A 27,110-nucleotide genomic window follows, 5' to 3' on the forward strand; every position below is an offset into this window, starting at 1 on the left:
CGTAAAATGTTCAACACGCGACACAAGATTAAATAATTCAGCACAAACAATAATCAAACATTGACTCTCCACATCGTGGTGGTAGCGGGTGCTACCCCGTGTACTTTTACTTTACTTAAAGTTGTAGTTTCAAACTGAAGCTTAGTACTGACTTTTTGTAATCGTTCTAAAACGGTACTCCAAAATATGGACAAAAATACTGTCTCTAGTGATTCTGTAGTTTGTAGATTCTGACTGATTCTGTAATTGCCGGTCAATTTTCTTTCAGAGCTCGACAAACATCGTTTCTCGTTAACCAAGGTGTTTTAGATAGGCTTTGAAGTACCACAGAGCATTTTGGTTCAAATAAAGCTCCCATCGATGTGTTGAACTTGTGAAAAAATTGTACAGTTCTTGAAGTAGACTTTGAAAAAAAAGAAACAGCAACCACACATGAACTAACGGCCACAGATCCTACCAGATTTAAGGAATGAGCGGCACGTGGGACATAGCCTGAGGACATAGTTTTTTTATTCTGGTTTGAACACCTGAGTCCCTGCCATATTACTCGCATTGTCATATGACTAACCACGGCATTTTGTGATATCCAAATCGAATTTATCACAAACATTTACAATTTCTTCAGCTTTGTGTCCGACGTTAGGCAAAAAACACAAAAAGCGTTCTACAGGTATGCCATCTCTAGTCAATTTCCTTAGTACCAATGTTAATTGGTCAATATGAGATATGTCTGGAGTGGAGTCTACCATAATTCCAAAATATTTTGCTTCCTTAGCTTCATTTAACATTTGTCTTCAAACATTTTCAGCCATAAGAAGGATAACTTCTTCATATGTTGACTAGGAAATGTATGAAGTTGTACCTGAACCTCCATCGCCATATACTTTCAATTGCTCTGCAAGAAAGTAGTCAAATTCGAATAAAAATTGTATGAAACCTAAAAAGATGCCTTGATCAAACAGTCCTAAATATTCATGGCTACCACGAAAAGCTAATCCTTCTGTTGATAGAAATTTTACAGCGGCAACAACACGCTTAAGAACATTCATCCAGTCTTTAGTTTCCTTATTTAACTGATCAGCAAGACTTGAACTAACATAATATCCTTTTATTTGACCTCTAAATTTTAATGTTTTCTGGTGTGACTTATGACAAGGAGTAGTACTTTGTGAAGTATTTTTCCAATCACTAAAACCGGTTGTAAGTGGATTTGCGTTAGCAGAGCAACTGAACAAAATGCATGGTGCACAAAACACAGACCCTTTTCTCTGAGTAAATGACATACAATTTCTATTTATTATTTTTCTATTTTTAAGTTTACGAGAAAATAGTTTATCAGTTAAATAACTGTCTTTTTTATCTGATGGATAGTGCTCCTTTGATGATGTGTAAGTTGGTTGCCGGTTTTGTGATGCACCGAACAAAATCTGCCTGTTCCGCGCCCTAACAAATTTGGCGCTCTAGGCCAGTGCCTAGTCGGCCTAGTGGTAAATCCGGCCCTGTCTCCAACTTCAATTTTTCGTACTTAATCTATCGTAGAATCTTGGGTTGGTTAGTTATCGTTATTTGGGTGAGCTCTTTGAAAATAATATCAATACATGCATGCCTTTTAACAGAAATCAATATCATGATTGATGATACTATTTTGATCATTCATATCTCATTTTGGAAGAATGTACATTTATACTTTTATATACAGGGTGAGTCATGAGGAACTGTACATACTCCTACCTCGTGTAGAGGCTCCTATGGGGAATAACAAATGACCATTAAAAAGTGTCTGCTCCCATTGTTTAATAATATACAGGGCGAGTTTCGCATTTTGACAGAAATTTGTATTCGTCATAATTTTTGAACGGTCAGATCGATGTGTCTCTTATTTTGGCCAATCGTTACACTATTACCACCTAATCAACTAATTTATTCAAACTAGAAAAAAATCAGGTCCGGCTTTAAAAAAATTAGTTCGTTTGGGTCTTAGAAAAAATTTCACCCTGTATACGCTTTTTGAAAACTCTAATATGAATTTTACCAATTAGACAAATAGGCAATTAAAATGGCATATTTATTTTTTTCCGCACACGATTACTTAATTTTTTATAAAAAAATCAAATTTCACTATGAATTAAAAGTTTGGTAAAGTGAACCATAGATTAAAAAAAATAACTTTTATTACAAAAATTAATTTTTTTGCACAAATAAGTAATTTATGTTACCATCCAATCAACTGATTTATTCAAACTAGAGAAAAATCAGGTCCGGATTTAAAAAATTAGTTCGTTTTGGTCTTAGAAAAAATTTCACCCTGTATACGCTTTTTGAAAACTCTAATATGAATTTTACAAATATGACAAATAGGCAATTAAAATGGCATATTTATTTTTTCCCCACACGGTTACTTAATTTTTTATTAAAAATCAAATTTGTCAAAATCGGAATTTTCTAAAAATGAAAAAAAAATGAACTCACGGTTTAACTCGCTACAACTCTGTTCCATTTTAATATTTTTTTCTGAAATTTTTACAGCACATACTTCTTACCATTATGAAGACTATGAAAATTGTTGTAGACTTTCAGTCTTCTTCTTGTAAAAGTTGCAAACTTGTAAATCGCAAAAATTACATGGAAAAATTTAAAATTTATCAATTTGATCACGTCTATGTTAAACTATAGAGTCCAAAAGAAGTGTTATTTAGATCTAGACGTGTTATAGAAGAAAAAATGGTAAAACTTTTAATGTTAAGGAAAACGTTGTTTTTGTAAATTAATTTTTGTAAAAAAAGTTAATTTTTTTAAATCTATGCAAAAACTTTGCCAAACTTTTTATGCATTGTCAAATTTGATTTTTTAATAAAAAAATAAGTAATCGTGTGGGGAAAAAATAAATATGCCATTTTAATTGCCTATTTGTCTTATTTGTAAAATTCATATTAGAGTTTTCAAAAAACGTATACAAGGTGAAATTTTTTCTAAGACCCAAACGAACTAATTTTTTTAAAGCCGGACCTGATTTCTTTCTAGTTTGAATAAATCAGTTGATTAGGTGGCAATAGTCTAACGATTGACCAAAATAAGAGACACATCGATCTGACCGTTCAAAAATTATGACGAATACAAATTTCTGTCAAAATGCGAAACTCGCCCTGTATATTATTAAACAATGGGAGCAGACACTTTTTAATGGTCATTTGTTATTCCCCATAGGGGCCTCTATACGAGGTAGGAGTATGTACAGTTCCTCATGACTCACCCTGTATTATGTTGCCAATTGCAAATTATAAAAATTATAAACAGTTTAAGGGTTTATTTATACAATCTGTTAACATCACTGTTGGAGTAATAAATATTACAACAAGTTTACGTCTAGTTACAAAATTTATCCATTCTTGCAAATTGTATACAAATAACACTGTATTTACAAATTGCAGATTTAATATAAAATGCTCTTCCAATAGATAAAGGCATTAGGTATTTAAACATATGTAAATTTTTGAGAACTGAAATCCCCCTGCAGTCCGGTGCCAGTAGTAGCCTGAACAACCAATTACGTATTTGTAGCCTTGTTTTTTTTTTTATTTTTTAATGTGGGTAAATGAAGAAAAAAATATACATACATACACTCAAAATTTTTAGGCAGCTTGGTTTCGATTCAGAAGTGTTCATGTGGCCCCACTGAAGAGATCTGAAGAGATCAAAACGGATGTATGGGGCAGAGGTGTAACCAGGATGATCCTAAGGGGGGGGGTTACAACTACTTGATGGTCTCTGGGGGTATGGAATAGTAATGGGTAATGGTGTTAAGCGTATAGAGCTCAAAGTATATCCAAATGGGGGTGTTATAACCCCCAAAACCCCCCTGGTTACGCCTATGGTATGGGGATGATGTATCATCATTTCTGAACCGAAATGAAACATAAGCTGTTTTTAATTTAATTTTTAATAATTAAAATTTCAAATTTTTTTTCTCCTTTTTAGTTTTTTTATCCTGTATATGTATTCTGAATCTTGATCTCCCTCTAGTACAATCAGTTAAAAAAATATTTGCTAAAAGAGGGTTCTTAAAATGTTAAGAGGTTTGGTTCTGGATAGGATAGATCTCAATGTACTGGTTATTTTGAATGTTTCTCGCAAAGAGGGATTCAAAGATAACAATAATATAATGTTGATTGATGATCGCCAGTGAATATTAGTGAGTTTGTAATCAATTTCATTTCTATACCTATATCCAGGACTTCCCTAAGTTTAAAGTCGGCGAACATGGTGTTTAGATCTAGTATGATAGAATAAATATGTAAAATAATTTCTGAGAAACGATTCTTTTATCTTAGATTTATATAGTACAGTCAAGGTTATGGAAACTTTTTTCTAGCATATTTCCGTCGTGGGAATTTTCTTCCATCACAGTTGTATGTATCGAGTCTGATTGGTTCACTGTTGACTTCATAATAATCTCTTGATTCTTAAGAATCGTTTAATTGCTGTTGTATTACTGTATTACTGGATATTGGAATTTGAACTTTTCACTTTAAATGAAGATTGAGATTGGCATCACTTCTGTTTCCCTTGCTGAAGATGAACTACTTACGTACGATGAAACGTTGTACAACAAGCATGACTTTATCATGAGCGGTTAAAGTTATGGTTCTGATAGGTGTACGCTGAATACAAGTCCATCCTATATTTGTTGTGTTGCACACTGAAAACAAGTTCGTCACCTTCCTACTTACATAGATCATGAATATTGTTTTTTCCATTCGATACAAATAAACACAAAATAAAAACAAAAAATACTTATCACAAATGTGTTAGTTTTTGTTTTTGTGATTCACTGTATTTTTTTATTTATACAAATTTTTCTTCATTTACCTAACAACTCATCGAGTCCATATGCACATTATATTTATTTTTCAATTATACTTAGGAACGTATTTGAATTTTGATATAGAACTGGGATTCATTCGTATACTTCACTCAACAGATAGTGAAGTGAAAAAGAGAAAGAACTAGTGCAGTTCAATAAGGACTACACTAGGAGTTAATAGAGGTCTATTGAAGCTACATTTGTCAAATTGGCTTTGGGGCATGGTCATCTCACTTGGAAGTGATATGAATTGGCCACCGAGATCGTGCGATTTGACCTAGTTTGATTCTTTCGGTGAGGTCTTCTTAAGTCGCAGATTTATACTAAAAAGTCGCATACCACAGCGGCCTTCAAAACCAACATAACCCATTCTATCGGTCAACTCCAGCCTAATTTATGTGCCAGAGTCATGGAAAATAGGATCTTTCGGATGCACACCACCCAGCGAAGCAGCGATGAATATTGAACTTTGTTATACCCCATACATAATGACATCGAGGTGCCTTTCAAACGAATACAAAATTTAGATGGTATCTCCCCCACACTTTGTCTTCTGTATCTGTAGAATAGGGAGGGCGAGTCAAGTCCCACAGCACTTAGGCAAAAATTGACCCACAGTGCATCTTCCCAGGGGGTCTTCGTCCTTAGCTCATTGTCCATCCTGCCATTTCCATGAAGGCGGACAAATCACCAGGGGACATCTCCCCTATGACGATAACTCCGGACATTTACATAGGACATGTTCGACAGTTTCGTCATCTCGTTCACACTTCCTGAACAGAGGTGTGTCTACTAGCCCCATTGTGTAGAGGTATTTGCTTAGGTGACAACGGTCAGTTAAAAAACCAACTGTCAAGCGTAGGTTTTTCCTGGTCATTCTCAAGTACTTTTCTGATTCTGACTTCCCAAAGTTCCTTAGTGTTACCTTGGCAAGTCTACATCCTGACCCTTCTTCCCATCTCTTCACGGTTTGCGTGTGGGAGTGACATTTGGCAATTTCCTCGATTGTTGGCGTTGAGCAGCCAAAAAGATCACCAGGTCCCAAGAGTCTTAGGCCTGCTACCTTCGTAGCTAGCTGGTCAGCAATGTGGTTGCCTTTATTTCCATTGTGTCCTTTAACCCACCTCAGGATGATGTTGTGACCATGCGAAGCTTTGGCTAGTAACTCATGACACTCCATTACTAGCCCTGATATGGCACGTGGTCTATTCAAAGTTAAAATTAATTATTCAAAATTCTCTTGTCTGCTGTCTGTGCAGATTATTATGGTTTTACCTGCTATACCTTTCCGGATTATCTCTTTGGCGGCTATGGAGATACCAGCCAGTTCAGTCTGAACTAGGCTAGCATTTTTGTGCATACCCTATTTTATACTAAGGTTCAGTGATCTGGCGTGTATCCCGCATCCTGAGCCTTCTTTCATTTTGGAGCCATCGGTGTAGATGCAATATGCATTTGCCACGTTTGAGTTCCTATGTTGTCTTGTTTCGATTTTGTCAGGGCAGGCCACATGCACAGATTTCATAACGAGAGAATTTTAAAAGTGGTATGGGAGGAGATTCCGGACGTCCCAGAATACGATGGTGAGATAACATCAAGCAGATCTCCGAAAAATGAACATTCCATTAGACCCTAGGTTGATGGAAGACCGAACAAATTGTAAAAAAGTTGTACAGTCAGCCAGGACCCACCCAGGGTTTTAGCGCTACGTGATGATGACATAGTAGATGCCCTGTTCTGTAATGAAATCTGATTAATCTTTACCTTCATCTAATTAGATTGGTATTTTTTATTTTTATGTATAATTTTAGTTTTAATCAGGCTACAAATACAACCCCTCTTAGTCTAGGTCGCCCCCTCCAGCTAGGTCGCCGTGGACTTTTCAATTCTGTTGGATCTACCCAAGTTTTTTTAATGTATTTTGGCTGCTGAATACGAATTTCTAGGGTGGATTTCGATCCGAGTGGTCAAACATTTTATAAAAATGTTTGACCACTAGTTGTTATAAACATTTTGTTTATAAATTGTTTATAAGGATCTAGTTCGTAAACTCGAGATAAAAAAATTTCAAATAATATTTGTTCCTTGAATAAAAATAAAGAAAATGGCGTTTACTAAACTTTAATCCACTAATTAGAACTCGAGGTATTGTAAAATTCGTGCAAAATGGTTGCGCAAAACAAGTATTTTTCGAAGCTTTTTCAATCGTAACTCGGTTTTGACTCATGCAAATGAGCTTTGCAAAGTCTTATTTTAAACCTTAATTTATAGACTTTAAAACAAAACTTGTTAAATTACTACATCTTTAGTTGTATTAAAGTTATACCTTGTAATTTTCTTAAGAAATTATTAAATGAATTTTTTTATTTAGTAGGGTTTTAAGGAAATTTGAGCAATAAACATTTATATTTGGATCTGAATTTATATTGAATTAACAATAATGATAAAAGAACTTAAAGGTACATTTTGAGCTTGGGAAAATGTTCGTAGGTTTATTTTTGGTTAGATGATTTAATTATAAGAATTATTTGAGAAAATTGTATGAGAATCTTCAAAAATGAAGATAAAACTATAAAATGTATCAATGCACTGCGAACCGATCTTGCGCCTCAAAGCGCGCTATTAAATTATCGATATCTTGTCCAAAAATAAATCTACGAACATTTTCCCACGCTCAAAATATTCCTTTTCGGTTCTTCTATCATTACTGATAATTCAAGTATAAATGTTTATTGTTCAAATTTGCTTAAACCCCTTATAAACGAATTAATTTACAATGTTTTTAAATTGTAGCTTTAAACGGATGTAATTTTAATGCAAATAAAGATAAAGCAATTTAACAACATTTTGTTTGGAAGTCTATAAATTAAGCTTTAAAGTGAGACTTTGTAAAGCTCATTTGCATGAGTTTAAGACAAGTTACGATTGGAAAAGCTTCGAAAAATACTTATTTTGAACAATTTTACAATATTTCGAGTTCTAATTATTGGTTTTATTTCTTTGTTTTTTACTTCAAGGAACACATATTTGTGAAGATATTTTTTAATTCTTTTAATTTATGATATAGAGTCTTATAAACAATTAAATTGATTATAATAGTTTGGCCACTCGGATCGAAATCCACCCTCGAAATTCGTAATCAGCAGCCAAAAATACGTAAAAAAACTTGGGGAGTGGACCCATCAGAATTAAGAAGGCTGCAGTGACCTATCTGGCTCCTAATAGTACGGGATCCGAATCTGGCTCGATCTTCACCCATCTGTTTACCGGATGAAACATTTTTTTTATTAAATTTTATACATAGACAACTACGACTTGCATGGCTGTCTATCAAAATATGTTCATAGCTTTCCTTAAGGGGGCGTAGGGTTTGAAATCAACATTTCAAGCACATTTTTGTGAATTTTTTTGAAAGTGGGGTAGAATTACTTTATTTTTAAATTAATTAAACATATTCAGTACAATTCAAAGAATATTAAAAACAAATTTGAAAGAAAAATATTGAAAAATAAGCCAACGTTGGCCAATTTTTACAGACCACTCAAAAATTGGATGTTGCAGTGGACATCAGAACTCGTCATTGGATCATGTGACACAAAAAATAAAAAAAAAATAGTTAATGAGTTTCTCGAGGTAACGCTGTCGAGTTTTTCTTTAGTTTTAATGATTTTTTACTTTTTGGTATCACTCAGAAGTCAAAATAACGAAATTTTTTGCAGAAAGGGTGAAAATCAACATATTTATTATTATTAAACAAAAAATAAGCATTAAAAAAATATGCCGATTGCGTTACCTCACGAAATGTCTTGATAAAATATATACAAAATTTCAGGTCGAGTGATCAAGTAGTTGAGTCTCCCTTTTTTGCATAATTATTCGTTGTTTTGATTTCTGAGTGATACCAAAAAGTCAAAAAGCGTTAAAACTAAAAGACTCGACAGTGTTACCTCAAGAAACTCAAGCTTGTAAAATCTTTTTGAATTTTTTATTTCACATGATTCAATGACCGAGTTCTGATGTCCACCGCAAAATCCATTTTTTTATGTGTCTGTAAAAATTTGCTGGCATTGGCTTATTTTTCAATATTTTTCCTTTCAATATTTTTTGAATATTTTTTGAATTGTACTGAATATGTTTATTTAGTTTAAAAATAAAATAATTCTACCATACTTTCAATAAAAAATTCACAAAAATGTGTTTGAAATGTTGATGTCAAACCCTACGCCCCACCCCCTTAAGGGTAGCTATGAACATATTTTAATAGGCAATACATGCAAGACATATATTTGTCTATATACATATGAAATTTATTAAAAAAATATTTCGTTTGGTAAACAGATGGTCGAAGGTCGACCTAGATTCAGATCTTAGACTAGTAGGCGTACGGTTTACCCCTCAAAAAACGCTTAGAAGCAGAATATATCGATTAATTTTTTTTGCATTTCTAATGCACCAAACCATTCGATGCTATATTTTTTTCTAAGTTGAAATGTATTTTTTAAATTTTTCCAAGTGTGCCGGCAATTGTTATTAACAAATAGCTTATACAAAAAAGCAATTTCACCGAATTGCTTCTAAATCAATTGTTTTAGGTGTATCTCATCTAATCTCTTGGTAATTTTTCGAAAAATGCTCCCCTTTCGAGTTATTTGCAATTTTTTGTTAAAAAAGTGCCTTAGTTATTTCTTGAGATTTATTTTTCTAAAAAACGACTAAATGAATAATTGTAATCCTACAAAAAGCTTTATAATATTTAGACCTTCAAGTACAAGTAAGTGTTTTGGCTTTTAGCAAACCAAATGGAAAAAATTTAATAATAATAACTTACCGAGATTTTCTTAGATTTTCTTCGTGTTGTTAAATGTTGAAGCACTATTTTCGGTGGCATTAAGGAAAATGAAGGATGGGATAAAAGAAGGGAACTTACCGAAAATATGTTGTCTGGTATCGTCAATTTGTCTCACGGAAAACACACACAAAATCAAATTAAAATTGTCAAAGTGTACTATACGTTCCGACTGTATGTCTGTTAACGACTGACTGATTTAACATAAAGGACAGAAGATTATGCTTACTTAGAACTGTGTTGCCAAGACGTTCCCGAATTAAAATAAATGAAATATATATTCATATTGGCGCAAACATAGCCCCCGCCCTGAAAAACCCATTTTTCAGCCAAATCTGTATGCAATTTGTGCCGAAAACACAATAAAAAAAACTAGTTCCAAATAAATACTCAAAGGACCAGGCATAAATTAATATACCAAAATTTTCAGAGTTAATTACCGTAACTCAAAAAAAAAATAATCGAAAAAAAATAAATAAATTCTAATGAAAAATACCTATAACTATATACAAAAGATATTACTGTAAATTTATTGATTCGGAAGAGGGCATAACTTCAAAACTGGTCGTGTAAATGTCCCTTTCGAAGTTTTCACAGTAACATTTCTAACAACTCCGTCTTTACCCGGATGAACCTCAGTAACAATGGCCAACGGCCAACAAAGTGTAGGTACATTGTCTACCTTTAAAATAACAACCGTTCCGATTTTAACATTAGGCAAATCTATATTCCATTTTTCTCTAGTTTGTAAGGTAGTCAAATATTCCAAACGCCACCTTTTCCAGAAATCTTGCACCATTCGATCGATTAACTGGAACCTATCTAACCGGTTTATATTTAAATCTGTTAAATCGTCGGCCGGCAAACTTCCTAACGGTGTTAAATTTAAAAAATGTGATGGAGTTAATACCGATATTTGAGATGAATCAGTTGGTCGACGACAAAGAGGTCTCGAATTTAAGATTGCCTCTATTTGAATTAATAGAGTATTTAACTCTTCATATGTTAACAACTGATCCCCTATGACCTTATAGAGATGCGACTTAGCGCTCTTTACATTACTTTCCCAAAGACCCCCGTGACTCGGACTTTGTGGACTTATAAATTTCCATTCCACACCGTTCAAATTTAATTCACATAATAGTGCATTTTGATATTCTTCCGAACTAGCAAACCGATTAATTTCACTTAAAACCGTTTTCGCACAAACAAAAGATGATCCCTGATCAGAATACAAAACCTTGCATGGGCCCCTTCTTGCTAAAAGTCTTTTAAATGCTTGCATAAAATGTGGTGTGCTTAAAGAACTCACCAATTCTAAATGAACCGCTTTTGTGCTTAAACAAACCGCTAATAAACAATACGATTTATGAACCGCCGCATTACGTTTTTTACCTAATGTAATATTTATTGGCCCAAAATAGTCAACCCCTACGTGTAAAAAGGGTTTAGTAGCAGTAACCCTCGATACCGGTAAATCTGCCATGAGCGGTGTCAAAATTTTCGGTTTATTTCTAAAACAACGATTGCATTTAAAAACCCGATTTCTTATAAGATTTCTTGCCCCAAGAATCCAATACTTTTGACGCAATAAAGCTTCAAGCAAATATGCCCCCGTATGCATATAAATTATATGATAAAAATCAACAATCCGTTCAACTAACGTTTCTTTTCCCGGTAAAATTAGTGGATGTTTTCCCGAAAAACTAAGGGATGAATTATTAAGTCGTCCCCCCACCATAAGTAAACCGTCTTGTAAAAATGGCCGTAATTTCTTAAGCTGTGTTTTACATTGTTTGTTTTCTTTTATCATTTTTATTTCAGTTTCAAAATGTTTTAACTGAATTAACTGAATTAAATAACATTCTGCTGTTCTTAGCGCAGTAGCCGTAATTAATTTTTGCACAGGAATTAATTTTAACAACATTAAAACCCGAACCGTAATCCGTAAAATTTTATGCCAGCTAGAATGACGTTCAACCAATTCAAGTAAGGGATGAATTTTTTCACCCTGCTTCTCCTCCTCAATAACCAAAACCTTAACCTCCGAAATATCCGATTCTAATATTGAAGAAGGCCAGTCCGATTCCCGTAATTTTATCCAACTAGGACCTTGTAACCAAAGTTCATGATTTATTAATTGTGAGGGTGTCAACCCTCTTGACAAGCAGTCCGCGGGATTATTTTTACCTTCAATATGTTGCCATGAAATATTAGGAAGGTTTTCTTTAATTTGCTGCACTCGATTAGCTACAAAAATATCTTTGGTATTTGCCGAAGTTAACCAACTCACCACCGTGGTCGAATCAGAATACGCAACTAGTTGTGAAATATGAGTAAGTTTGCTATAATTTTCAAATATTAATTTCAGCAAAGATGATAACAACAAAGCCGCGCATAATTCTAGCTTCGGAATGGTCATGGTCTTTTTTAAAGGTGCACATCTCGATTTTGCAGCAACCAGTCTCACACTCACTTCACCGCTAGAATTTACAACCCTTAAATAAACTACCCCACCGTAACCGTCTTGACTTGCATCCGCAAACCCCAAAATCATAATCGGAATATCCCTCATGGCTCCTACATGTCTAGGGACCTCAAATTTTGAAAAATCTTGCCATTCATTGCATACCTTTTCCCATGATTTTTTAATCGTATCCGGGGGTGAGTCATCCCAACCCAATTTTAGTTGCCATAACTCCCTGATCATTAACTTTAAATGCAAAATAAATGGAGCAATCAGACCAATAGGATCATAACATTTTGCAGTAAGAGATAAAATCTTACGTTTTGTACAATTTTTATCGGGGGTGGTTAACCTATAGTTCAAAACATCCCTCTGCGGATCCCATTGCATCCCTAAAACTTTAGTCTCCGATTTAAATGTAACCGAATTTTGTAAACGTTTTTCCAGCGGAATTTCTGATAACAAATTGTCCAAATTAGTCGACCATTTAACTAAGTCAAAACAACCACCTTTGAAGAGATTTACCGATTGATTATATAATTCTTTAGCTTCAATTTCGTCCGGAACACTCGTTAAAAAATCATCCATATATAGCCCCGAAGAAATATATTTTTTAGCTAAAGGATAATCTTTGCCATCTTCATTTATCAATTGCTGAACCGTCCGTAGCGCTAAAAAAGGTGACGACCTTAAACCGAACGCAACCACCGTAAATTCATACGTTTTTATTTCCTCGTTTGGATCAAATCTCCATAATATTCTTTGAAACCGCCAGTGATCTTGTACTAATTTTATTTGTAAAAACATCTTTTTTAAATCCGAACTCAATGCTACTGGAAAAAGCCGAAAATTTATTAATAAAGTGCATATGTCCGCCTGCAGTTTAGGCCCGCTATGCAATAAATCATTCAAGGAGACATCACTGTCTGAAGGGCAAGATGCATCCAATACGATACGTATAGGTGTACTTAAACTCTCTAATTTTATTACAGGGTGATGACTAATATAATAGGATAAGTCACAATCTTCTTTTTCCAATAATTTTAAGTATCCTTGATCCAAAAAATCCTGCATAATTTTATTGTAATCCGCACGCAAGCTGTCCGATTTTGTCAACCGTTTTTCCAAGGTTTTTAACCGATTTTCCGCCGAAACCCTTGAATTTCCCAAATTTTTTGGTGAACTTTTAAAAGGTAATGCAACAGTAAACCGGCCCGATATATCCCTGGAAACCGTGGTTTTATAAATATTTTCACATTCTATAGCGTCTAAATCCGGAATTTCCCGTTTTGGAACCTGCTCTAATTCCCAAAATTTTGTCAAAATTTGTTCAATCGATGTTTCTTCCCTTAAAGTGAGCAAATTTATGGGAGTGGAATATTCCGTATCCACCTGACCCATAATAACATACCCGAACGTTGTTTCTAAAGCCGCCCCTAAACCTGAAGAACTCAAAATCCGATTACCGCCGAAAAGAATAGGAAAAAACTGCGCACCGATTATGCCATCGATTGATTTAGGTTCAAAAAACTTATCGTCCGCTAATTGTAAATTTTTAAATTCCGATAAAGTTTGCAAATTTAATTTCGTTTTTGGCAATTTATCTGTAATATGATCAATAACTAAAGCTTGAACATCGTATTTTTTAGTCTGATCAAAACGCGAAGCGATAATAATGTCCGTTACTCCCCTTACCGACTGAGAGTTTTGTCCCAAACCTTGTACCGAAGAATTAATTTTTGTATATCTAAGACCTAGTTTTTTACAACATTCCGTGGTCAAAAGATTACACTGACTACCGTTGTCCAAAATAAACCGCGCCGTTGCATTTTGTAAAGGACTATTTAACACACATACCGTTACCGTTGCTAATAGAACCGTTTTTTCCTGATTTCTACTCAAAAAACTAGAATTTTGAAACGCACAATTAACTGAACCCGAATTGTGGTTATTGGAACCCGTTTCTGGAATACCGACACCAGAATTTGGTTGATTATTTTGATTATTTTCTTTCGCGCCCCTTATTTCCGGTTTTCCTGCGCATAAAAGAAAATGATGATTCTTGGCACACTGGGCACACGGTCTTTTTAAGCACTGTCTTACACCATGTGACTGGGAAAAACACAGAAAGCATAAATTATTATTTTTTACCAAATCGTACCTTTGTGTAGGATTCATAGCCTTAAATTTATCACACCTACCCAAAAAATGTGACGATTTTTTACATAAAACACAAAAAGGCATTCTGTTATTGTTTTTATTCTCATGCTGGCTTACAAAAAATGATTTCGAATTTTTATTTTTATGATAGCCACCGGAGCTAGCCTCTTGTGAGTCACTATTATGCAAAATTTTTGTTTGATCCTTAACAAATTTAATTAAATCCGTGTAAGTAGGAATAACCGTTCCGCGCATGTGATTTTCAAAAGATTTTACCGTTTCCCTGTCCAGTTTTGAGAGTGCATGATAAAGTAAAATAAAATCCGTTAAATCCGGGACATCCAACTTTTTTAAGGCATTAACCGAGGCGTCAAAGATTTCTAAAAAACTGTTTAGATTTTTTTCAGATTCCGATTGCAAGGATTTAAAATTAAAAATTTGTTGTAAATAAGTGTTTGCTAACAACCTTTTATTATGATATTTTTCTAAAAGTGCTTTCCATAACGTATCATAATTATCCCCAGAAGTAGCTATTCCCGCACAAATACTAAGGGCCGATCCCTTTAAATGTGAAACCAAAAGCCGAGCCTTATCTGCATCCGTCAGCTGGAAATTATCGTGTACCAATGGTTTGTAAATCGAATAAAAAGTTTCCCATTCCTTTGTTTCCCCGTGGAAATCTGGAATAGTGATTTTTGGCAAAAGACTGTGTACATTACACTGTTGTTGTGTACTTTGCTGTAAAGTTGGATTTACAATATTGGTGCTTGGTTTTAATTTTGTATAAGCCGCCCTTGCTTCACAACACATTTCGTTAATAACAGACATCACCTGAAAATCTGGTTTATAGTTTTCATCAACGTCAAACCCGACTGCGTTGATTTCATCCAAAATTTCGAGAATTTCTGTCCTTGTCGAATCCATCGACTGATACAAGTTTGTGAATTTTTTAATGGTGTTATCCGTAGTTAAGTTTTTCGATAAGTCATATAAAGTCTGAATGATTGTATAAAGCGTTTCTTTTTTAGCCGTTAATATTTTAAATTGCCTTTCGTAAGTAGTCATTGTTACTGAAATCAATCCGCAAAATCAGAAAAAAAACAAAGTCTACTTTAAGAAAACTGTAGCATATAACAAACCAGGTCTGAGTATAAATTTTGAATAAAATTAATTAATTATAGAGATTTGTTAAAAAACAAGCCTTCCGGGCAGTTATTATGCAAACTATTTATTTTGTTTAGAACCGTGAATCAAATTTAGTATTTGTTTACAAAATAATTTTTATTCATACATCCGAATTTTTCCGTAACCGATTGAGTCGAAAAATATTCACGTTTGACAACACCGCAAATATTTAAAAACCTAACTTCTTTCACGCCCGAAGCCCAAGTTGTTCCGAGAAACAAAAACGATACAAATACAAAAATCAGCAAAAAGTTATCACAGAGTTTTTTTTCCGATACGTGCCGACATTAAATTTTACCGAACAATTTGTTTCTAAATAAGAATATTATTATTTAATAATACAAAACTAAGCAAAGCAAACTGTAAACCTACGCTGAATATCCGGCTCGAAGGACCAATTATGTTTTGGCTTTTAGCAAACCAAATGGAAAAAATTTAATAATAATAACTTACCGAGATTTTCTTAGATTTTCTTCGTGTTGTTAAATGTTGAAGCACTATTTTCGGTGGCATTAAGGAAAATGAAGGATGGGATAAAAGAAGGGAACTTACCGAAAATATGTTGTCTGGTATCGTCAATTTGTCTCACGGAAAACAAACACAAAATCAAATTAAAATTGTCAAAGTGTACTATACGTTCCGACTGTATGTCTGTTAACGACTGACTGATTTAACATAAAGGACAGAAGATTATGCTTACTTAGAACTGTGTTGCCAAGACGTTCCCGAATTAAAATAAATGAAATATATATTCATATTGGCGCAAACAGTAAGAATGTTTGGATAAGGATCAATGGTTTCTATATCGCTGAAAACATAGACTATTTCGAATGCCTCTACCGTTGCCGTGTAGCTTAAATGTGATCAACGGTCGCAGCGATTCAGGCGCGCGGTGCGTAAATCCTTGTTTAAATATAAAACTATGTTTTTAGTAAAATAGATACCACTTATCCTTGTCAAAATATTTTTGCGTGTACTAGAAGGTTTAAAGATTATAAATCTTTTCTTAGAATTGCAATTTAGTTAGTAGTTTTTTAGAAAGAAAAATTCCAAAAATCACTAAGGCATTTTTTCAACAAGAAATTGCAAATAACTCGAAAAGGAAACATTTTTCATAAAATTATTAAGAGAGTAAAAGCGTTTATTTCGATGAGATACGCCTAAAAATTGATTCCGAAGCAATTCGGTGAAATTGCTTTTTTTGTATAAGTGATTTGTTACAATTGCCGGCCCACTTGGAAAAATTAAATAATTAAAACAAAATACATTTCAATTACGAAAAATATATAGAATCGAATAAAAAAGGTTTGGTGCGTTAGAAATGCAAAAAAATAGTCGGTTGATGTTCTGCTTGTAGGGGTAAACCGCTCGCCTATAGACTATCTTGTATTCCGACTTAACTTATTCCTATCAAATCATCACTTAACAATAACAATCCCTATTCTCTTGTCTTTTCCTAGCGTCGAGTTGCAGAAAGCTAACCTTGAGGCCCAAAACTCTCCCAGTACCGGCCAGTCCTCTAACTCCAACACCAATAGTTCCAGTACTAGTGCCGCCTCTCCCCTGGCTAGTGCCATCCCCATTGCGCAGCTGCTAGCCAAACCTGGCGCCCTCAACGCGCTAACTAGTCTTACCGCGTTGGGGGGGCTTACGGAGCTACTCAGCGGCCAAGGGGGCGGTCCTCCCTCCATCCAGACCACAGGTGTCCACCGTGCCCACAAGAGCTATACGCCGCGCATGCGTTCTCCCGGTGGTGGCAATGAAGGAGGCAGAATCAAGAATGAAAGAAACAAGTTTAATCCTTATTAGGTGGCATATTCTAGTATTTACGTTTTGACTTTTCTATTATTAGGTGTAACGTGTCATTGATTTTATACAGAATTTTTTAATTTAGTGTTACAAGGTTAAGTCTTGTTTCATTAATATGGAGCGATTATTTTTTAGCACGTACCGCATTCCTATTTACACGTACCCATACAAAATCATGCTCTGCTTATACACCTGGATTTTCATTTAACAGGAAGTTAAAAATCCACAAGGAAAAATAATTTTCTGTAGTCGGCTGTATAAAAGGTATATTGTGTTAAAAAAACCCTTTCGGGTTACATCACACAAAGTTTTCGGAATACAATTGCATCATCAATACTGCTGACATGTATACATGCTTTGGACCACCATAATATCTTTACTCCAGGGAAATAAGCAAAAAATAGACCATGTTCGGGACACTGATTTATCCAGGTATCTGATAACTTTTTTAGTTACTATAGACATAGACCTATAGGAAGAAAACCTATCTGTTTCCTGTCTAGAGTTCGGGGCCGTTTTTTAATTACTATCAATTTAGTGCAAAAAACACGATTGTTTCGATTTTTTGCACCCCATTAAGAAGCCAAATAGTTGACATAAAAATTACAAAATTTGATTTTTAAGAACATTGAAAAAGCTTCAAAATGCTTATTTTTGAAAGTTAAAAAGTCGATTTGTTGCTTCACAAACTGCAAAAAAAGTGAAAATCGTTATTTGTTAATAACTTTTATAAAACTAACGTAGAACTTTGGTGTTTCACCCAAAGTTGGGTGACTTAACAAACCGTCAAAATTTGAGACCCATCCATTAATTAGTTTAAAAGTTATTCTATTTGTTTATAAAAGAGGCCTTAGTTTTTGCAATAACATAAGACAGAACATATTGAAGATATGGCAATTCTGCGTATGCCGAATAAAAGTAGAAGACTTATACTATCAAAATGTATTAAAAAAGAAAAGAAATTATTTATTATAGTAAAAAATCCCAATGCCGAATTTTTAAAATTTTGTAGTTTATAAATATTTAGAATAACTTTAAAAATATTGTCCATCGAAAAAATCTTTTCATACATTCAAAAAGCTGGTATTTTACACGAATTTTCAAATAGTATGTATATTATGGTTTTTAGTCATGGTATGTGAAAGGGTAACCGGGAGCCTAGAAATCCATGAATTCAAAAACTAAAAAAAGCAACTGAAAACTACTATTATTTTTTAGTATATCTCGGAATTTACTCAATGGATTTTGATCTTTCCTTTTTAATTTATATGTACCTTTTGTGTACATTACAAACATGCAATTTGTCTAAATATTTATTAACTAATAAACAGTATAACTTGTTTAAACAATTTTTAGAAAAATACTTTTTTTCCCAAAAATCTTTTTTTTAATCATACTGTCATTATTAATCATAGAAAAAATTAAAGTACAGTTTAATAAATAAATTATCTTCAATAAATAATTATATATTAAAAATAATTTATTTATTTTAAAGTGGACTTTAACTTTTTCTATGATTATTAATGATACTACATATGATAAAAAATAGATTTTTTAAGGAAAATTATTTTTTCAAATATTGTTTGAACAATTTAGACTGTTTATTAATTAATAAATTTATAAACAAATTGTATATTTGTAATGAAAAGAAATTAAAAAAAGAAATATCAAAATCCATGGAGTAGATCCGGAGATATAAAAAACTTTAGTAGTTTGAAATTATTGCTTGTTCGGTATTTAAACTCGGTGGATTTGGAGGTTCCCCTTAGTCATCATTTGAACTACATTTTTGAAAATTCGTAGAGGGTCCTGTGAAGGTATAATGTTTGTGCAAATTGTTTGACAAAAAATACAAATCCCATTCTTTAAAATTGAGTTAATTATGTTCCTTAATTTATGATCAACAAATTAACCAGGAATTAAAAAAAAACATGACTAACTTTGGCCCAGATTGACATATGCCATTTTTTTTGTTTAAAAATTCGTGTTAACCAGCTTTGCGAATATCTAAAAAGATTTTTTCTATCGACAATATTTTTAAAGTTATTCTAAATGTTTATAAACTACAAAATTTTAAACATTTGGCATTAGGATTTTTGACTATAATAAGCATTTTTTATACTTTTCTAATACATATTGATAGTATAAGTATTATACTTTAACTTGGCGTCCGCAGAATTGCCCTATCTTCATTATTTTCTGTCTTATGTTATTGCAAAAAATAGATCTCTGGGATAAACAAATGCTATAACTTTTAAACTAATTAATGGATCGGTCTCATATTTTGAGGGTTTGTTAAGTACCCCAATACACAATTTTGGGTGAAACACCAAAGTTCTACGTTAGATTTAATAAAAGTTATTAACAAATAACGATTTTCACTTATTTTTTCAGTTCGCGAAGCAACAAATTGACTTTTATACTTTTAAAAATCGGCATTTTGAAGCTTCTTCAATGTTCTAAAAAATCAAATTTTGTAATTTTATGTTAGGACAGTTAATGAGGGTATGTGGCTCCGAATTCTATCCTACTATATCGATTTACGTGACATTTTCACAGTAAGTAGGGAATAGCCCAAGAAACAAAGTCTACCCTATGCCGATGTGTGCTTTTGTCTTGGGGGCGGTTCCCACCCCTTCTCGGAGGTGGAAAATTTTTTGCTTAAATAACTACGGAAGTTGCTAGAGAACCTAATACTAAGCAAAAATTGTTCTATAATTTTTTTTTTCGAAAACTCAATACTTTTTGAGTTATTCCTGGTTGAAAATTGGCCATTTTCATTGAAACATAATAAGTGAAAAAAAACTTGTTTTCTTGGTGCATGCTCAAATCAGTGTATTTAACTTGAAATAACAGAGAAACGGTCGATTTTAGGTGTATAATGCTGCCAATAACTTTTTTTTTGTGATTGAAAAGACCTTTAAAATAAGCAATATTAAATGTTGATTACATTCAAACTATGCGGGATAAACTGTAAAAAATTTGATGATTAACGTATTTTAAGAAAAGAATGAGAAGTATATTTAACCCCTCATCCACAAGAATTTAAATGCATCGTTTTCCTTCTACAATACATTTTACTATAGTGTTCTTATTATGTTCAAAAAGTTGGGCGGGTTTAAAATGAATGGTTTTTGAAAAAAATAAGATCAAATTATTGAGCGCATTTTTAAATTTTCTTAAAAATCTTCCTTTTTCTCCATGTAACTCGAAAATGATAAGAGATGCCAAAAAAAGATGCCATACAAAAATTAAGGTTTCTTGTAGATAAACATTTTGATTTTATTTTTTATAACAGTATGTCTTATCATTTTCAAACAAAGAGAAAAAGAAGATTTTTAAGAAAATTTAAATATGCGCTCTATATTTGATCTTATTTTTTTCAAAAACCGTTCATTTTAAACCCGCTCAACTTTTTGAACATAAAAATAACACTGTAGTAAAATATTGTAGAAGGAAAACGATGCATTTAAATTATTGTGGGTGAGGGGTTAAAAATATACTTCTCAATTTTTTTCTTAAAATTCGTTAGTCATCAATTTTTTGCAGCATATCTCGCTTAGTTTGAATGTGATCGACATTTAGTATTGCTTATTTGAAAGGACTTTTCAAGCACAATAAAAGGTATTGGTAGAATTATATACATAAAATCGACCGTTTCTCTGTTATTTCAAGTTGAATACACTGCTTTGAGCATGCACCAAAAAAACAAACTCTTTTTACCTACCATATCTCTTTTTGTGTTATAACTAGAAGATTGAAGAAGGAACGAATCTCTTTGTTTTTTTATGAGCTACAAAAATGTTTTATATAATTTTTTTAGTTAGATGCATTGTTTTTAAGGTATTCGCAAAAAACCGTTTGAAAAGGTGTTATATTTCAATGAAAATGGACAATTTTCAAACACGAATAACTCAATAAGTATCGAGTTTTCGAAAAAAAATTATAGAACAGTTTTTGCTTTTTCTCTAGCAACTTGCGTAGTTGTTTAACCAAAAAAATTTCCACCTCCGAGAAGGGGTGGGAACCGCCATCAAGACAAAAGCACACATCGGCATAGGGTAGACTTTGAATAAGGAGATATTTTCAGGCTATTCCTAAAAGTTCATTAAAATCCATGCAGTAGGATAGAATTCGGAGGTAATAACCTGTTCTTGCTCTTATTGACTGCCCTATGTCAACTATGTAGCTTTTTAATGGAGTGCAAAAAATCGAAAAAAATCGCGTTTTTTGCACTAAATTGTTAATAATTATAAAACGGCTCCGACTTAGGAAACTAGGCAGGAAACAGGTAGATTTTCTTTCTATAGGTCTACAACAACAAAAAAAGTTATCAGCTACCTGTATAATTCAGTGTCGTGAGAAAAACCTTATTTCTCTGGACTACTTGGTGAAAACCCTTTAAATGGTATAAAGTTGTTTAATAAAGTTACATTTGTGTATAAAATAATATGTGATGTATACCTGTAAGCATTACTGATGATAGAATTGCATTCTGAAAACGTTTTGTGATGTAACCCAAAAGGGTCTTTAATTTTTAACTTTCAATTGTATGGAAAAAACATCAGTAGTGATGGAATAGCACCACATCGGTTTAAATTGTTTTTTATCCTAAATTTGATTTTTTTTGCTAAATGCTTCCTGACTTTATATCTACTTTTTATTCAAAAACTTTATATTTACTTTTGTTAAATTTTGTTATTTTTTATGCTCTCTAAGTCCTTCTTTTGGAATGATGTGCAAATAATTATAAAAAACAATAATCGCTTCATAACTCGAGTTTGAGATGCTATAGCATTAGATCTGAAAAATTGTAGGGACCAATTTTTTAACAAAATATGAATTTAAAAGGGGGGCAAAACGATAAAGAGGATTTTAATTTATTTGGTGAAAATTTAGGGTAAATGGCGGTAATGGGAAAAGGTTTTCTATTTCTAACTCATATACTTAAAAGTTTATATCTATTTGAGACTGTTTTGCTAGTCATACCTCGAAGATAGTATATATCAGAACGTGTGCAGTGGAATTAAAAGCACACTTTGTATAAAATCAGTGACGTAGTCTGTAAGAATTAGGCTGTAAGGTTATATTATTTTTTACTTTTTATATATGTTATTGTATAGGGTGATTTATTGGGAAATACTTTTTTACATTGGTTTTATTTTAAAGAATCTTTCGATAGATAGCAAACACACATGACAACGTTAAACTGGTTCAAAAAATATGAGAACCAGTTACTCAAAGTATTAGTGAAAATCTATTTTGAGCTATATTATCTACTCAATATTTAACTTCCTATATGTCACTATGGAACACGACACGCCTTTTATATTACTTTTTAGAGTTCTCATCACTTAAGGGACCCGCAATGGCAGCATCTTCGTAAGGAAAAGTCAGTGTTTCCCGCTTGTTCCAAATCACCAAAAATCACTCCTGGTATTTCCCTGAGCAAATTTTTTTTCTGAAAACTCTCTTTTAGATGCTGCGTTTTGGGACAGGCTGGTTTTCCTATGTTTTGACAAAGCTTACAGGTATCATTTCCAAATTTTTATTTGAGCCATTGTATTTTGCTTAATTTTATTTTCTTCGTCTATTTGGTCACTTTGAGAATCATTTCAGCTAATTCGATATTTAAGTAGTTCATGCTTCATCTATTAACTTCACAACTCTTTATGAGCCCCTTCCATTATGATTAGTCATCAAATATGAGAGTTCCTTATATGTGATGTGTTAAGCGGCCCATAAAGTGCGTTCTTGCTCGACAGTTTTTTTCGTCGAGCAAGTCTGTTCGTCCTTTCGAACAAAAATGATTATTGCATCATTTTTGCAAGCGAGCAAGAACGACAGTTTTCAACCCACACACTTCCGTTTTGCTTCATTTTTGTTCGAACAGACTTGCTCGTTGAACAATAACGCAATTTGTGGGCCGCTTTACACTGTCGACTGACTTGACTGTGTAGTTAAATGTATGTAAAGATGTATGCATACACATCTACTGAAATTGAATATTATCTTGTGTGCATCTTAAATCACTGCTTATTTATTTATTTTTTGCTGTGTGTATACAGGGTGAGGCAGATAAAAGTCCTATTAGAAATATCTCGAGAACTAAAGGTAACAGAATCATGAAAATTGAAATGAAGGGGTTTTGAAGAGTGATCTCTTTAATGAAAATATTTTCATCGATTTGCTACTTCCGGTTATACCGGAAGTGGCTTAAAACTTCGTTTTTTTAAATAGAACTTCCTGTATATTTTTACATTTTTGGATTCTCCTGGATGTCTTCTTTCTTAAAATATTAGGTTTTGTAATGTTATACAGGGTAGTTTAAAAGATAATTACGTTTTTTTTTCTTAATTTCCTAGCAATATTCACACCCTGTAGAATTGTAGTAGTTTGACATCAAAAACTCTATGTTCAAATGATTTTTAATATATTCTACTATTGTTAATAATTGTTAGTATAGCTAAATGTTGAATTGTACTATACAGGGTTGGTCGAAACTCGGAAAGATTATTTTCTGAGTTTTCTTAAATGGAACACCCTATATTTTATTATTGTAATGAAATGATGTTTTATGCTACTTTTTTATTTCTTAAGCATTCCCTATACCTAACTGCTTTTATTTGTGAATTATTGGTGATTCAAGCCAAAAATTATTCAATCACAAAATATTCAAAATCACAATATTCAATCACAAATAATTTTCGGAAATAAATACATATTAATCTATACTGATCTTTAAAATTGTCAATAATGGTTGAGCTATCAAAATACCTACGTAGTTAACATTCTTGGTGCGATTAACAATTAAGCACAAATTAAAGCATTTAGGTATAGGGAATGCTTAAGAAATAAAAAAATACCATAAAATGTCTTTTCATTGCAATATTAAAATACAGGGTGTTACATTTAAGAAAATTCAGAAAATCCTCATTCCGAGTTTCGACCAACCCTGTATACTAAAATTTAACATTTAGTATACTAATAATTCTTAATAATTGTAGACTATATTAAAAATCATTTTAACACAAATAGATTTTTTGATATCCAACTACTACAAGTCTACAGGGTGTGAAAATTGCTACGAACTTAATAAAAAAACGTAATTAGCTTTTAAACTACCCTGTATAACATTAAAAAACCGCATATTTTAAGAAAGAAGACATCGAGTAGAATCTAAAAATGTAAAAATATACAGGGTGTCCCATTTAAAAAAACGAAGTTTTGAGCAACTTCCGGTATAACCGGAAGTGGCAAATTGATGAAAATATTTTCATTAAATAGATCACCCTTCAAAACCCCTTCATTCCAATTTTCATGATTCTATTACCTTTAGTTCTTTAAATATTTCTAATAGGCCAGTTATCTGGCTCACCCTATATATTCGTGTGTATTGTTCGATTGTGTATGTATCCATTTTTACATTTAAACGGAACAGAAAGATATAGCGGTACCTATACATATATTACTGATGGTACTTGAAGATTCTTTAATTCCGTGCAATCCGTTTTCTTTTACAATGTCTGGTGTTATTTTTGTTGAATTCATTGGGCTTCTTTAGTTTTTCTTCCATATTCTACTTCATTTCCCATATTTTTGTTTTTCTCCCTCTTTATTACTTATCTCTTCGTCCACTCATTCGTTCCACATATTTAACCTGCCTATTGATTCTTTACGTGGTGGTGTGTAGCTACTTTTGTTTGGAAAATTTAAGTTCTCCTTCCCGTGTAGAATATTGGATAGATAATGTAATCCTCTGATATTATTTGAAAACGGTGTTACTACTCAATAAAAATGTTTTGCTATTCTTGTAATATATTTGATTATTTGTGCCAAAGATTTTAGAAAGGTGTTATCCTTTTTTTTATTATTTTTTACTTTCTAACTCAAGTTTAAGTTAACGTATTTTTTCATATATTAACACCCTATACTTATATAAAATATGTATACATTCGTTTGTAAATTATGTTCGAATTTAAGTTTGTCAAATGTCATCTTTATGTCGTTTTTATTGCGTATATGTTGTTGCCTGATGTTTGGATTGGAAAATATAGCTAAAGATGGTGATAGTGAAGACAGGGTAATAAGATTTTTATATAAAAATGCTATATGCGTTAGTTTTGCAACAGTTGATCTTGTCCTTGGGTTCTGTTTCTCATTTTCTGTTGGTTTCTTACTCTTACGGCCAGGACGAGTTCTATAACACTACAACTAATGCAGCCGTTGCTCAGCGACCAAGATACTGGCATTCTACAGCAACAACAACATACTGCAGCCAATTGCCAACAGTAAGTTCTGCCGAAACTGTCTTATTGTGAGGCACGAAAGTATATCCATTATGTTGCTGTCTGTACATACGATGGTCTAATCATAACATATGAGGACATCAGAAGAATGGATATATACGTTGTATAGAACACGCTGGTTTCTCCCCTTAGAATTGAGTATGTATATTATGAAAATATACAAAGGAATGCTCAAGTGGACTGTAGTAAAATCTATTTTGCAAGTGAAATAAAAGAAGAAAATATCACGTATTATGTATACATTTAATTCTAAATCATCGATATCTACAAAATTAAAATAATGATATATATATTATATATGATCTGAACGAATCCAAAACTTATTGAATGAATAGATTCTGGCGAGAAGCTACAAAACACATAAATAACAATAGGCTTTATTAATTCTATTGCTAGTTGATTGTTATATGAACTAATGGCATAAAACCTTAATACAAGCAATATGTTGTTAATATTATAAACGTGATACAAAGGTGAAAAATATCTCAATACACATAATTATCAATAAAGCTCATTTAGCAACGAAATGAATAAACCTTGTTAATAAAGGCACACCAAAATTTATTCAGCGATAAATATACGAATAATATTGAACTTGATTCAGTTATTAATAAAAGGAAAGGAAAATTATAATCAGTGGTGCATGTACGAATAATAATGAAATTAATACAATTATTAATAACAAGCAAATCAAAAAATAGAAGGATTGGACTTTAGTAGGCATGATAATGTTAATAATTGGTACAACGGTACACAATATGAAATATAGTTCAGCACAAACAGTTGCAAACTTGAAACAAATAATTGAATAATAATGTATACGGCTTGTACGTTGATACATGGGGCGACTTCTAGCCATAAGAAATTGTGAAGAATCTACCTGAGCAATTTTCAGAAACCAAATCTATAAATTATCTTTATACATTTTATGATTTAAGGCCGAGCTTAGCAGTGTCAGTGATCTTAATTTCAATCTTTTATATTTTAAAATAAAAGTAGATACATATTTTTTATTTTTAGGGTCCTGCATTACGTGTAATATACGTGTGCTTTATCAACCACATAAAGATGACTGTTTTCTTTTTCGTTTATTTTATGTTTAGTTCCGGATAAGATTTAGTTCAAACTACGTATGCCTATTTTTGGGCAGCTTAGAGTTGACATATCAGTTGCGTTGAATGTTGACTGTAGTACAGGTAATTTATTTTCTATACAGAGCGAAACGTAGAACAGATTTAACTTTTGAACACAGAAATAGCTGTCAGGAGTAATGATACTACAAAAAGAATGGGGTCAATAATCAGAAAATTAAAACAGTTTTATGTAATATACAGTGATGAGTGGTTTAATAACCAGAAAAATAACGGAAAAGACGGAAAACATAATACGTTGTGAAATAAAAAGCGATGAAATAGTAGAGGTGCGAAATTACCATTAGAAACCTATAAATTTACAATTATGTTGATAGTTTGT

General features: G+C 32.5%; 1 protein-coding gene across 4 annotated transcripts in view; it reads left to right on the forward strand.

The window, feature by feature from the left end:
* The window catches only part of LOC114333317 (poly(rC)-binding protein 3), a 754,646-nt gene that overhangs the window by 670,293 nt on the left and 57,243 nt on the right, over nt 1-27,110 (forward strand). The window contains exon 11 of one of the 4 annotated variants that reach the window (XM_050658847.1): nt 16,980-18,738. The exons of 1 other annotated variant lie outside the window; for it this stretch is intronic. In XM_050658847.1, coding sequence (XP_050514804.1) covers nt 16,980-17,328 — 349 coding nt within the window. In that variant the 3' untranslated portion in view covers nt 17,329-18,738. Of the gene's footprint in view, nt 1-16,979; nt 18,739-27,110 lie in introns of those variants that run through there. 2 more of the 4 variants (XM_050658846.1, XM_050658848.1) reach the window with 2 other exon arrangements.

The sequence above is a fragment of the Diabrotica virgifera genome, chromosome 8 (genome assembly GCF_917563875.1).
Source record: "Diabrotica virgifera virgifera chromosome 8, PGI_DIABVI_V3a".
NCBI classification, from domain to species: Eukaryota; Metazoa; Arthropoda; class Insecta; order Coleoptera; family Chrysomelidae; genus Diabrotica; species Diabrotica virgifera.